The sequence below is a fragment of the Rattus norvegicus genome, chromosome 7 (genome assembly GCF_021556685.1).
Source record: "Rattus norvegicus strain SHRSP/BbbUtx chromosome 7, alternate assembly SHRSP_T2T, whole genome shotgun sequence".
NCBI lineage: Eukaryota > Metazoa > Chordata > Mammalia > Rodentia > Muridae > Rattus > Rattus norvegicus.
The window spans coordinates 98419946-98435615 of record NC_141540.1 but is presented as its reverse complement, the minus strand read 5'-3'; the positions used below and the strand labels follow the sequence as shown (position 1 = coordinate 98435615).

The following is a 15670-nucleotide window of genomic DNA, read 5'->3' as shown; positions in this document are numbered from 1 at the left end:
GTATTTATGATTTCCTGGAATTCTTTCAGGGATTTTTGTGACTCCTCTCTATGGGATTCTACTTGTTTATTTATGATTTCCTGGAATTATTTCAGGGATTTTTGTGACTCCTCTCTATGGGCTTCTACTTGTTTAATTATGTTTTTCTGGAATTCTTTCAGGCATTTTTGTGATTCCTCTCTGTAGGCTTCTACTTGTTCTCTAAGGGAGTTCTTCACGTCTTTCTTGAAGTCCTCCAGCATCATGATCAAATATGATTTTGAAACTAGATCTTGCTTTTCTGGTGTGTTTGGATATTCCATGTTTGTTTTGGTGGGAGAATTGGGCTCCGATGGTGCCATGTTGTCTTGGTTTCTGTTGCTTGGGTTCCTGCGCTTGCCTCTCGCCATCAGATTATCTCTAGTGTTACTTTGTTCTGCTATTTCTGACAGTGGCTAGACTGCCCTATAAGCCTGTGTGTCAGGAGTGCTGTAGACCTGTTTTCCTGTTTTCTTTCAGCCTGTTATGGTGACAGAGTGTTCTGCTTTCGGGCGTGTAGTTTTCCCTCTCTACAGGTCTTCAGCTGTTCCTGTGGGCCTGTGTCTTGAGTTCACCAGACAGGTCACTTGCAGCAGAAAAGTTGGTCTTACCTGTGGTCCCGAGGCTCAAGTTTGCTCGCGGGGTGCTGCGCAAGAGCTCTCCGCGGCAGCAGCAACCAGGAAGATCTGTGCCGCCGTTTCCGGGAGCTTCAGTGCACCAGGGTTCCAGATGGCATTTGGTGTTTTCCTCTGGCGTCCGAGATGTGTATGCAGAGTGCAGTCTCTTCTGGTTTCCCAGGTGTGTCTGCCTCTCTGAGGGTTTAGCTCTCCCTCCCACGGGATTTGGGTGCAGAGAACTGTTTATCAGGTCTGTTTCCTTCAGGTTCTGGAGGTGTCTCAGAGGCAGCGGTCCTGCCGCTCCTGGGCCCTCCCCCACAGGAACCCAGAGGCCTTATACAGTTTCCTCTTGGGCCAGGGATGTGGGCAGGGGTGGGCAGTGTTGGTGGTCTCTTCTGCTCTGCAGCCTCAGGAGTGCCCACCTGACCAGGCGGTCGGGTCTCTCTCCCACGGTGTCTGGGTGCAGAGAGCTGCTTGTCAGCCATTTCTATATCCATGATTTTGCTGTGTTACTTTGTAATTTATTTTACTGAGCAAGCTTAGATTAGCTCTCTGCTCTTTGTTCTTATTTTGTAATGTTCCTTACTCTCTTCCACAAACTATCAGCAGACGTGACACATGTGGAGACAGAGAACATCATTACATGTTTTCCTTTGTTGCTCCTGTTCCTGGCTATGCTCTAAAGTCAGCATATCCACGGGAATGTAAGTGTTGAACTCATCAGAGTTCATTTAATTGAAAATGTTAAAAGATTACCAAGTTGGAACTTGAGAGATTATTAACTGGATTAAATAAATGATTGTATAATAAATTGTATGACTGACTTGTATCATAGGTAGATACATACTGGATTTATAATTTCTAAATATTCAATGTTCTATAGGAGCTATAGAAGAATAATTTTCTGATTATATGGCCATTGGCATATCTGCCATGCACTAAAGAGTGCTCATATATCCCTGCACACAAGAATAGCAGTAACTGGCCCTAATGGGATATTTTAAAAGTCATGAAGTTGGCACAATGATCTTTGTCAGTGTATGAGTGAGTGAAGATAGGAACGTGTGAATAAATATGATCATATGTTATTGTATGCTTGATAGGAATATTTAAAAATAGAGACAAATGAAGTATTATTTTAAGGTAAAGAAGACTGATTTCCTAAGGAAATTTTTCTCTAAAACCTTTAATTTATTCAGGTAGAAATGTCAGTGCTGGGAAGTAATGAAGCAAAGCTATGCAGAAATAGACTCTGAAAAAAGTTGCATGGCATTGTTCTTGTTCCTCTTCTGGGTCCATACTGAAAGTTGTCTGAGACTCTTCTTTTTCCATTGAGCAACATTTCTCATTTAATTCAGTGTTCACTTCAAGCCAAAAACCACAAATAAACTAAAGTCCACTTAAGTTACTTAGTTCTAGTAAAGAGTGGACTACAGGTAAATTAGTAACTTTATTACATTTAAGTAGATTATTTTTCATCTTTGGTAAAGAGACATAGCTTTTCTCTATGTGTGATTTGGCTGTGTGCAACAGAAGTCCTATACAGGTAAATTTCCGTGTTTTTATTAAAATGGTATATAAAATAATGGTTAATATAGAATGAATCAAATCATCAAAGAAAAAATTCTTGATTTAGGTGAAAAATATAAAGACATTATTGGTTGTCCTTGTGTCTCATATCTGGAATGAATCTGAATCAATTAACAGCTTATGTGAATTCCTATTTTAAGATATTACATGTTACCTTTTGGCATTATGAGCATACATAGCAGTTTCCTGCTGAACTTGAATAGCTTTTTATTGTACTTGTCTATATTTACTTTTTAAAAAAATTTTTTATTAGATATATTTCTTTACTTACATTTCAAAGGTTATTCCCCTTCCCGGTTTCCTGTCCATAAGCCCCCATTCCCTTCCCTCCCCCTTCCCCATACAGGTATTCCCCTTATTGCCCCCCTCATATTCCCCTGCACTGGGGGTTCAACCTTGGCAGGACCAAGGGATTACCCTTCCAAGGCTATTCACTGCTACCTATGCAGTTGGAGCAATGGGTCAGTCCATGTAAAGTCTTTTGGTAGTGGTTTAGTCCCTGGAAGCTCTGGTTGGTTGGCATTGTTGTTTTTAGGGGGTTGCAAGCTCCTTCAACTCTTTCAATACTTCCTCTAATTCCCCCCAAGAGGGTTCTGTTATCAGTTCAGTGGTTTGCTGCTAGCATTGACCTCTGTATTGGACATGCTTTGAATGCTTGTCTCCAGAGAGATCTATATCCAGTCCCTTTCAGCATGCATTTTCTAGCTACATCAATCTTATCTAGTTTTGGGGCTGTATATATATATATATATATAGGCCACATGTGGGTCAATTATAACTTGACAAGTTATAGTTGTAGGTTTTAATCTATAATTTATCCATAAAGTAGAGGATGGAATTATAATTCAATGAATGCAAATGATGTGTGTGTGTGTGTGTGTGTGTGTGTGATTTCAAATATCTAGAAGTTTCAGCTAACTCAGCTGATTTTGTCAAGTAAAACAATAAAGTAGAATAAAAGGAACATTGTAAAGTTACCTGTTTTAAGCCTTTACACAATTCTTAGCTCAACCCATTCAACCTGACTCCTGATTTTTTTATTCTTTTTAGTCATGCTCTAGTCAGACTCATGATCAGTGCTACTGACTATTTTTTCCAGGATAGTGCATGGACAATTCTTTCTCAATCTTTCTTTTCCTCAACTTTACCATCTGACAAGACCTTAACGTTTTATAGAATGAGTTTACAATGACCATGCCATGAACCGATGCATTAATAAGACATTTACAATGTTAAGGAGAAACTTAGGTTTTGTTAAAGATACCATTTGAGGATTTATTTTGTTTGCATTTAAATAATTCCTATCAGTATAAACATATATGCTTAATATTCATAGACACATGTCATTTGAACAAAGTGTAAACAGTTTTCACCGAAATTAAGTTCCAATGATAGATGGCAACTTGTTCCTGTAGCTTTCTATTGTGAATATTTCAGTAATATTCATGAGACAAATATATTATCGATGTGTCTTTCTTTAAAGGTATATAGCTTTATAAAGAATGTGGGGGGTTGGGGATTTAGCTCAGTGGTAGAGCACTTGCCTAGCAAGCGTAAGGCCCTGGGTTTGGTCCCCAGCTCCGAAAAAAAGAAAAAAGAAAAAGAGAAAAAAGAAAAGAGAAAAAAAAGCATGTGATATATTGGGTTGGTGGAGGCAGTAACCGTGAGGTGGGATATTATTTGAGATATAAATGAAGGGAATGGTTAATACAAAAGAATGTGATATATACATATATTATATATAAGACAATATACTATATACAATACAATAAAAACAGAAACAGAAGAAGGACTGATGAATGTTTTAAATGCTTTTGAGATGCTGATTTGGATTGCATTCCTGTGAGCAATATGCAAAGACTCACCCCCCTTAAACCATTCCTCCACACTGATATTTCTAATAGTTTTTATATGAGCTGCCCTAAGATATGAGAGGATATGTTATCATTGTGGCTGGACTGGATTGTAATTTTCACTTCACAGATGACTTAGAACACTGAGTTCTTTTAAAGGATTATAGCTGTTTAAAGAATGTGATATATTGGCTTGGTGGAGGCAGTAACCGGGAAGTGGGATATTGTTTGAGATGTAAATGAAGTGAATGAATAATAAATAAAGGATGTGACATATAATATATACATACTATATACTATACTACACAATATACTGAATACAATACAAAAAACATAATCTATATTATATAGTCTGAGTATATAAATATATTCTATAATAAAATATATAAACATGTAAGTATATTATTACAATATATAGTACAATATGAGTTTATTATAATATATTATATTTATATATTTATATATTTTATTATATATTATTTTATTACTATTCACATATAAAAAGAAGAAACTCTTGGTATGTATGAAAATATAGGGGTTGGGGATTTAGCTCAGTGGTAGAGCGCTTGCCTAGCAAGCACAAGGCCCTGGATTCGGTCCCCAGCTCTGAAAAGAAAAAAAGAAAAAAATGTATAAAAAAAAGGAAATATAAACAGTACTGAAATATAGTATTTTGTGTGAAGACAACAACACACTGAAAGACAAATATTGTTTCATGTGACTTAAATGTACAGACCAAAACCATCGAATTCATAGAACCAAAAGGTAGATTAATGGTTTCTGGGTCAGATTAATGCTATCTGAGGTCAGATAAATGGGAAGGTGGTGTTTAAAGGGTTAAGGCACAATGATAGGACAAGCAAGCTGCAAGTTGTCAATATAGAAATAGAACTTTGTTGTTGTTGTTGCTTTGTTTTATTTTGATTTTTGAGACTGGGTTTCTCTTTTGTAGCAACTGCTGTCCTGGAAATCATTCTGTAGACCAGATTGGCCTCAAACTCAGAGGTCCACCTGCCTCTGCCTTCCCAATGCTGGGATTAAGGGCATGCACCATGACCTCTTGACATAATCTGATTATTAGAAGCATTACACAATCATGACACTTTAGCCTTGAATATAAGAATATATGTTTCTTTGTATACTAGTATCTCGTCCCCATTACTTTTGCAATCATTAATTGTGCCAAATAATGGGTTACATCATGACATTTTGTTTATGTGAATAATATATTTGGTCATCTTTAATTCTCTACTATCATATTCTCTTATGTATAACTCACTTTTCTCCTTTCTCTACCTTCAAGTACTTCTTCAATTTTCATGTACGATTGTTTTTATTTAAAGATATTATTGTTATATACAATGCATATAAATACATAAAAAACTGAGTCCATTGAGTGTTGCTCATATGTATTTTTTTTAGGGCTGACCACTTGCCACTCATAACTACCGGGGGGGTTAATTCCTAGAAGGTACTGATTCCATCACTCTGAGCAGTTATTAATTGCATATAGTTCTTCATCTAGGGTTGAGGCCTTGGGAGATTTTTGTTGTCCATATTGGCATGGTAACTGATGTTGTCATTGTTCAGGTTCTGATTAGGCTTCTATAATATTGAGATTTCCTGCTTTATAATGAAGACACAGTCTCACAGAGGTCAGAAAATATCTTTTAAAAGCCACATCTCATGTCCTAAACAGAATGAATATATTACATTACATTACATTTATAGAACAGAATTCATTCTATAAGTTGCAAAAATCAGAGACATTTTTCATTTGAATTCTTTGTCATCACTAAATAAAATGCATTGCTGTCGATGTTGTAAAAGCAAACTGTTTATTACTTTTTAATATACAGGGAAGGAATGTGCATTTGAAAATGATGACTATTTCAATTTTTTTGAATATATGGTCCAGAAAACATACCTCTTTAAATTAATAATGTTGTGATTATAAATTTGTGTTTTCTATACCATTATACCTGTAACTCTGCATCTAGCATTTGCAAGAATCGCCATGGCTTTTGATGAAATTCTACATCATGTAGGTGACCGTGGAAGATTTCAGATTTGGATGATTGTTGTTCTCAACATTTTATCTATGGTGTCATCTCTTCATGATGTCATAGAGAATTTTACAGCAGCCATTCCTGCTCATCACTGCAGTGTAAACCTTCTTGACACGTCAAGATCTGAAATTATGGCCATGAACTTGACTACTGAAGCTATGATGAAGGTCTCCATCCCAATGGGCCCAAATCAGAAACCTGAACAATGCCGACGCTTTCGGCACCCTCAATGGCAATTCATAGATTCCAATATATCAACTTCTAACAGCACTGAGCTAGAGACTGAGCCTTGCCTAGATGGATGGACGTATGACCACAGTGTCTTTACTTCTACCATTGTCACTGAGGTAAGATGCTTAAATCTAGTGGTGTCTAGAACTCTGACATCTAGTAATAATGTAAGTCATTTTTCACAAAACATTGGGAATAAGGAAGGGGACGAGAAGTGTGTGTGTATGTGTGTGTGTGCACGCACCCACATGCCTGTATGTGTAAATACATATTTTAAATTTCCATATATTTGAAAACAGTAATGTCATCAGTCTATGAAATGCTTAACTGAATGTGGTGATTGCATTCAGATATATGGTCAGTAGTGTATTCACATGACTTACCTTATTTGGATGAAAAAAATCTTAAATTTTTTTTGTATTGTACATATATTTATTCCAGGATTTTTTACATTCTGTGTAGTTGTTTTTTGTTTTTGTTTTTTCTTTTTTGATAGCGAGCACGGCTTGCATTTTTTAAAAAAAATTATTAGATATATTTCTTTACTGACATTTCCAATGATATTCCCCTTCCCTGTTTCCTGTCCATAAGTCCCCATCCCCTTTCCTCCCCCTCCCCGATACGGGTATTCACACCATACGTCCCCATTACTGCCCCTCTTCCCCTGCACTGGGGGTCCAACCTTGGCAGGACCAAGGGCTTCCCTTTCCACTAGTGCCCCAACAAGGCTATTCTCTGCTACATATGCAGTTGGAGCCCTGGGTCAGTCCATGAATAGTCTTTCTGTAGTGGTTTAATCCCTAGAAGCTCTGTTTGGTTGGCATTATTGTTCTTAAGGGGTTTCCAGCTCCTTCAACTCTTTCGATTCTTCCTCTAATTCCCCGCAAGAGGGTACTGTCCTTAGTTCCATGGTTTCCTGCTAGCATTGATCTCTGTATTGGAAATGCTCTGGATGTGTCTCTCAGGAGAGATCTATAACCGGTCCCTTTGAGCATGCATTTTTTAGCTTCATCATTCTTATCTAGTTTTGGTGGCTGTATATATACAGGCCACATGTGGAGCAGGCTCTAAATGGCCATTCCTTGAATCGCTGCTCTAAACTTTGCTTCCATATCCCCTCCTATGGATATTTTTACTCCCCTTTTTAAGGAGTAGTAAAATCCACATTTTGGTCATCCTTTTACTTGAGTTTCCTGTTTCAAGCTTTTTGGCTAATATCCACTTACCAGTGAATGCATACCAAGTGTGCTTTTCTGTGATTGAGTTACCACACTCAGGATGATATTTTCTAGTTCATTCCATTTGCCTATGAATTTCATAAAGTCATTGTTTTTGATAGCTGAGTAGTACTCCATGGTGTAGATGTTCCACATTTTTTTAGTCCATTCCTCTGTTAAAGGGCATCTGGGTTCTTTCCAGCTTCTGGCTATTATAAATAAGTGTGCTGTGAGTATAGTGGAGCATGTGTCTTTTTTATATGTTGGGGCATCTTTTGGGTATATGCCCAGGAGAGGTGTCCCTGGGTCCTCGGGTAGTGGAATGTTCAATTTTCAGAGGAACCTCCAGACTGATTTCTAGAGTGGTTGTACCAGTTTGCAATCCCACCAACAATGGAGGAGTGTTCCTATTTCTCCACATCCTTGCCAGCATCTTTTGTGACCTGAGTTTTTTATCTTAGACATTTTGACTGGTGTGAGGTGAAATCTCAGGGTTGTTTTGATTTGAATTTCCCTAATGAATAAGGATGTTGAACATTTCTTTAGGTGCTTTTTGGCCATTTGATAATCCTTAGCTGAGAATGTTGTGTTTAGCTCTGTACCCCATTTTTAATAAGGTTATTTGGCTCTCTGGAGTCTAATTTCTTGAGGTTTTTTTTTGGTGTATTTTGGATATTAGCCCTCTATCAAATGTAGGATATGTAAAGATCTTTTCCCAATATGTTGGTTGCCTTTTTGTCCTAATGACAGTGTCTTTTGCCTTACAGAAAGAAGCTTTGCAGTTTTATGAGGTTCCTTGTTGATTCTGGATCTTAGAGCATAAGTCATTGGCATTTTGTTCAGGAATTTTTCCCCAGTGCCCATGTGTTTGAGACTCTTCCCCACTTTTTCTTCTATTAGTTTGAGTGTATCTGATTTGATGTGGAGGTCCTTCATCCACTGGGACTTAAACTTTGTACAGGGTGATAAGAATGGATCAATTTGCATTCTTCTACATGTTGATCTCTAGGTGAACCAGCACCATTTGTTGAAAATGCTATCTTTTTTTCCATTGGATGGTTTTAGCCCCTTTGTCAAAGATCAAGTGACCATAGGTGCGTCTTCAATTCTGTTCCACTGATCTATCTGCCTGTCTCTGTACCAATACTATACAGTTTTCATGACTATTGCTCTATAATACTGCTTGAAGTCAGGGATGGTGGGTGAAAAATCTTAAATTTATTATGTGCTGTTAAGTAGTTTTATGTTTCAGTTTATTAACATTTAAGGCAGTGTCATTTTATGTTCTGTTTTTAGGGAAAATTCTAGTTAATGATGTCATTTGAATAATAATTATTAAAAATTCTAACTTTTTTCATAACTATTTAGATTTATAGTGGCTGCAAGGATTATGTCTCTCCATTGACTGTTGCCTACTACTAAAAGAAGCTTCTCTGAGAAAGATTGAGAGCCATTAGGTCTATAGGTATACACAAATATTTATATGTGCATTAGTTAATCTTTTATTGCTGTGATAAAATACCATAATTAAGGCAACTTATAAAACAAAATTCTTTTTAGCTTATGGTTTCACAGGGTTACAGTCCATAATGAAGGCATATGGGAACATCTGAGTACTTACATTTTATTCCAAAACCATGGGGCAGAGAGCAAGCATAGGGACTCTCATGAGTCTTTTGAAATCTCAATTTCTACATCCAGTGACAACAACAAGGCCATACCTCCACATTCTTCCCCAAGAGTTCTACCAAATGGGAACCAAATATTCAAACACATGAATCTTGAGGGTTATTCTTATCCTACCAGAAGAAAGAATTTGACACTATTGTAATTAAACGAAGTAACAGTAACAAGTTCCATCCTAGTGCATATGACCTCCTCAGTCCTGGGATTCTGATCAATATTGCCATACCAAGCATGAAAATTTCCACTGTGAAGCAGGCCTCAAATCCAGTGGGAAAGTGATTAGTTATGACATTATTGCTAAATTATTCTAACATCAGTGGATACATTTCCTATTAGAAATGTATGTTGTTTCATGTATCTGAAACCTGCTCCTAAGCTAAGACAAATATCTTGCATTGTATAATGGATAGGGATGTCCTCTTCATTGAAGGTTGAAATTGTAGAATAGAGATTAAGAAAATTTAACTACCTCTATTTGTTATAGTCACATTACCATTAAAGAATAATATTAAACTATAAAGAAAAATGAAATTATGACATTCATAGGTAAATTGATGGAGATGGAAATGATCATTCTGAGTAAGGTAACCCAGAACTATAAAGACAAATATTGCATGCTTTCTCTCATCCTTAAATGTTAGTTTTGCATATTCACATATGTATGTGTTTTTTGATTACTCATATAGGTCAGGAAATTATTAAGCGGCCACAGGAAAAGAGTTTCAAGGGGGTGGGTGAGATAGAATAAACTGTATAAAATTTTATAAGGAAGTAATGAAAATTTAAAAAAAAAGGTTAGTTTGGGGTTTAAGAGAATAGAATAGAGGAGAGGACAGAACAAAGGAAGGGAGAAGTAGCACTAAAACATTTACAAATGTTCCATGAATATCAATTACAATAAAAATACCTTGATATATGAAATATGAATTTGGACGGATACTATATATTCTCCAATTAAGGCTGAATATTCTGCTGTTCCTTATTTTCTCTGTGTTCACAAGTTCTGGATCTCTTTGTTGATCACCATTTATAATGAATGGAAATGGCTGGGAGCTGGTCTGAGTACTGCCTTTCTCCAGAAGGTGGCCAAAGAAGTGGAGCACAGAGGTGGAAAACATAGTTTTGCAAAAGTAAAAGTTGCTTAGTATTAATAATATTTACTCTCTTTGATTCTTTGCTATTCTGGCACCAGAAGCCAATGACTTCAAATAAATTAACACCTGCTGGGATTAGGTAAAAGATTTATTGCTAGAACTACCATCTCAGGCTAAGCAGACAGGAGTCCTTCACTGGACCAGAAAAGAATAAAGTAGTCACTCAAACAGAACACACACACACACACACACACACACACACACACTATGCCCCCACATGCAGCAAAGCAGAAAACGGCTGCAATACCTTTTATTGTTTTGCCTTTAGCTTTTTTTAAGCTTTTAGATAAAATGTTATGAAGACTTAAAATCCTTTACATACACATTGTGGTTGGGTCCATCCATCTTTCTCAATCAACTCCAGAAGTGTCATACTTGCTTCTTTCATTTACATATACATATACCTTCATATGTACATATAAACCAACAGAAAAAATATGTATGTATGTATGTATGTATGTATGTATGTATGTATGTGGCAGATTCCCCCTAAACCATCATCTTTATTTCTGTTTTCTGGCGTTTTCATAGACAAAAGTTCTTAGAAAAATTACATCATAGATAAAATATTATATAGAAGGGAAGTTACAAAAGGATGTTAATATTAAACTTAAAGTAGTGTTTCATTCTTTAAGCTCATTGTAAGTTCAAAGCAAAAGTTTTTTTGTTTTTTTTTGTTTTTATCTTTATCTATTCTTTTTTTTTTATTAACTTGAGTATTTCTTATGTACATTTCGAATGTTATTCCCTTTCCCAGTTTCCGGGCAAACATTCTCCTAATACCTCTCCTCCCCTTCGTTATGGGTGTTCCCCTCCCCATCCTCCCCAAATTGCTGCCCTCCGCCAACAATTACATTCACTGGGGGTTCAGTCTTAGCAGGACCAAGGGCTTCCCCTTCCACTGGTGATCTTACTAGGATATTCATTGATACCTATGAGGTCAGAGTCCAGGGTCAGTCCATGTATAGTCTTTAGGTAGTGGCTTAGTCCCTGGAAGCTCTCTTTGCTTGGCATTGTTGTTCATATGGGGTCTCGAGCCCCTTCAAGCTCTTCCAGTTCTTTCTCTGATTCCTTCAACAGGGGTCCCGTTCTCAGTTCAGTGGTTTGCTGCTGGCATTCACCTCTGTATTTGTTGTATTCTGGCTGTGTCTCTCAGGAGAGATCTACATCCAGCTTCTGTTGGCCTGCACTTCTTTGCTTTATCCATCTTGTCTAATTGGGTGGCTGTATATGTATGGGCCACATGTGGGGCAGGCTCTGAATGGGTGTTCCTTCTGTGTCTGTTTTAATCTTTGCCTCTCTATTCCCTGCCAAGGGTATCCTTGTTCCCCTTTTATTTATTTATTTATTTATTTATTTATTTATTTATTTATTAACTTGAGTATTTCTTATATACATTTCGAGTGTTATTCCCTTTCCCGGTTTCCGGGCAAACATCCCCCTCCCCCCTCCCCTTCTTTATGGGTGTTCCCCTCCCCATCCTCCCCCCTTGCCGCCCTCCCCGCAACAATCTAGTTCACTGGGGGTTCAGTCTTAGCAGGACCCAGGGCTTCCCCTTCCACTGGTGCTCTTACTAGGATATTCATTGCTACCTATGAGGTCAGAGTCCAGGGTCAGTGGCTTAGTCCCTGGAAGCTCTCATTGCAAAGCAACAGTTTTTATGTGGCCTTGCCTTATCGTAGTGCACATCTATGTTTTCATCCTTGCATCTGAATGATTTTCCTTAAACGAAAATTGTCTCAAGCCTACTTTCCTTTTGTAGTGTGATTATGAAAGGTCATTATATTTCTTATTATGCTTCACTTACTATTATGAGAAGTGGGCATATTCTATTCCTGCTTCTAACTTTATTACATTGTTCTAGGAAAACAACTAAAACTGTCTTTTAATCTTTCTTTCTAAGATTATTTAAATGAAATCCGGAACTCTATAAAATTTTTTCATTCATCTAAATAGCATTAATTCATGAAAGTTCATCTTTATTTTGACCAGTAGGAAATCTCAATAGGTGGACTCATGCCCAGGGATTAGTATTTTAATTTAATAATGACAGGAAAGGCATATCAATTCCAAGAAGCAATCCTGAGATAAAGTCTCTTTGAGATCTTGCTTTTCAGAGCTCACCTATCTTAATCCATGCAAGAAAGGGGGCAACCTCCAAAAAGGCCACCTGTTAACCTTAGTCTATCCTAGATGGCCCCAGACAGAAGATGTTCTGATAAGAAGTGGTAGATGCATAAATCTATGCATATAATGTAATTCATTAGGAGTCAGCTTGATATTGTGTATGTTTAGTAAAATAATAGTGGTAGGTTCTCCCATAGGGCCAATGATATGTGGGCCACCAAGCTACCTAGGATGTAGTCACTGTCCATTTTAAACATTAATTGTAGACTACTTCTCATTATTCAACAAGTTTGCTCTCTAGCTTTACTTGAGGCATCATTTCAAATACTATATATAATTATTCAAGTTATAATATTTTTATTCACTCTTTTACAGTGGGATTTAGTATGTGATTTTCAGTCATTCAAATACTATGCACAAGCCACCTCTTTGGCAGGGCATTTTGTGGCTGCTCCTTTCTGTGGCATTATTTCTGATAGGTAAGTTTCATTTTTGACAAAGAGACTTCTATAAAGCTGTTTTAAAAGACTATATGTTTTTATTAAAAATTATGAACATTGAGAGAGGTTAGGTGGAGTATACAATATACATAGTAGATATGTTTCAAGTAAATAACCAACTTTGGATGACAGGTAGGTCGATCAATATGATAGGTTACCAATAAAAATAAACTTTGAATTGACTCTTGAAGAATTAACAGTTGGTACACAGAAAAATGGTTAGGGGACAAAACACATCACAAAATGTTATATAACAAATACTATTAATGAAAAATAGCATAGATTTAGCAATGGGAAACAAAGTTAAGTAGCTAAATTTGTAAGAATCGAACCTTCATTTTCTTCTTAAGTTTGACATACTGGATAGCCAGAAATTGTTGGCAATTCAAAAGGCTATGTGAATTTTCACATTTTAAAATTATGTAGTATGATTAAAGCATGTGTTTATGAAAATTCATTTGCTTGAAGTCTATAAGGAAGTTCATGACAGTAGGCAAACAAACAAACAAACGAACAAACAGACAAACCAAAAACTGAGTATGGTGACTGCTTAAAACAAATGGGTTAAGAACAATATAATTTTTTGGAATAATATTATTAACTTAATGTTAGGTATTAATATTTATGAGGAAGGATATAATCCAATTAGCATGTGTTGATATACATTGCAAGAAAGAAGAAAAGTTAGTATTGAAACTTAAATGGTGGGGTTAGGGAGATGAGTGCTTTTTCTTTCAGAAGACCTCGATTTAATCCAGATACCCCCTTCTGGTTTCCATGGGTGCCTGCATGTGTCAACCCCCATCTCTCTCTCTCTCTCTCTCTCTCTCTCTCTCTCTCTCTCTCTCTCACACACACACACACACACACACACGCACACACACAAAACTTTTAAAAAAAGAGCTTAGCATGTACCTGATGTGTTGGTGAAGTTCAGAAATTGAAAACTGTGCTATATTGGACACATAAATATAGTGACTATATAGTGACATTTATATAAAGATGTGTGACTTTAATTGTTTATGCTTGTATATGGATCCCAGAATACAAGGGTAATGAGAATTCTTTGTGAATAAACTAATGATGTGTACACAACCAGTTGTTAGATCTTTTACTATTTTAACTATTACAATAGGTTTGGAAGAAAGCCATTGTTGATGTATTGTTCCTTAGCCTATGGGATTTTGGGGACCTGCTGTGCCTTTGTCCCCAATTTCTCCTTGTACTGTGTTTTGAGATTCCTGTCATCTGCCTCTGCAAGTACTGTTGGGATGAACTGTCTTATTCTTGGTAAGTTTGGCTTGATCTCTACATGCATTTTATCTTACCTTCCTGAAATCATCTTTCTTAAAAAATGTTATATATTGTGCTGGTCAGTTTTTGTCAACTTGGCACAAACTAGACTCATTTGGGAAGAAGAACCTTAGTTGATAAGATGTCTTCACAGAATAGACTATAGGCAATGATATGGGATACTTTCTTGATTAATGATCAATATTGGAGAACCTAGCCTGTTGTGAGTGGCCCCGTATCCCCTGAGAACATGGCAAGCAAGCCAGAGAGCAGTCCTTCATGACCTCTGCTTCAGTTCCTGACTCCAAATTACTGCCCTTACTTCTCTTTATGATGATCTATAAACTCTAAGATGAATAAAAAATAAATAAAAACCCTCCCTACCTAGGTCGCTATCAGTCGTGGTGATAATATACCAGTAAAATGCAAACTAATACAGAACTATTTTTTTCTTTCAGTTTTAGAAGAAACATCGGTACAGTGGCACTCCACAGTCATAGTACTCAGTGGACTGTTCAGCAGTACTGGCCTGGCTGGGCTTGGGGGACTAGCATATGTGCTTTCAGATTGGCACTTAATTCAACTTACATCTGCCTTGCCCTACTTCATCTTTTTTATTTTGTTCTGGTATGTGAACTTTGATATGTCCTAACCCATTACATTCCAATGACTGTAATATGTGATGATACTGTTATGTCCACTGAGGAATATTTTACCATTTATTCATGTACTCTAGGCTATTTTAAGTGTAATATTCAGGAAATAAACTTAAAAATCTTAGAAGAAAATCCAATAACAGGATAATCCCTTCAGTTATTTTATAAAATTAAGTGAACGGTGACTCACAATTTCACTCAGGTATTACCTTTATTTTTCTCTTGGTTGTTGACATCAAGTCAGGAAAATCTATTTACATGACAACTAAGGACAGAGAGGTTTGAAAGTAGATCTGTTTTGATCCATTTAAAGCAAACACAAAACAGCCTTCTTTCTGAAAGCAACTATTCTGATATTCTTTAAATTTTTAGTCTTCTTAGGAATAAAACACAAGACACCATTTTAAGTAAATAATATAAAATTAATATTATTAATTTTACTCTTTAAAATTGAAGGTTTTTTTAAAGTACTAAATAAACTTATTTAGATTTTAATAATGAAGTCTTTCCTTCTTACGAATAAAATGTTTCTTAGCTGTGAAAGAGTATGAAAAGGTGAAGCAACAGGGTATGACAGTGGTATTAGTGAATAAATCAGGGGTTAGTTAGATCCTGGAATGTCCTGTATTGCTAAGAGGGATCATAGTCTATAAGATTAT

General features: G+C 36.4%; 1 protein-coding gene across 6 annotated transcripts in view; it reads left to right on the top strand.

The window, feature by feature from the left end:
- Positions 1 to 2121: 2121 nt before the first annotated feature.
- The window catches only part of Slc22a22 (solute carrier family 22 member 22), a 29052-nt gene continuing 15503 nt past the window's right edge, over positions 2122 to 15670 (top strand). The window contains 6 exon segments of one of the 6 annotated variants that reach the window (NM_001430352.1): positions 2130 to 2181; positions 5501 to 5549; positions 6245 to 6494; positions 12938 to 13041; positions 14198 to 14352; positions 14814 to 14982. In NM_001430352.1, coding sequence (NP_001417281.1) covers positions 6279 to 6494; positions 12938 to 13041; positions 14198 to 14352; positions 14814 to 14982 — 644 coding nt within the window. In that variant the 5' untranslated portion in view covers positions 2130 to 2181; positions 5501 to 5549; positions 6245 to 6278. 6 annotated transcript variants of the gene reach the window in all.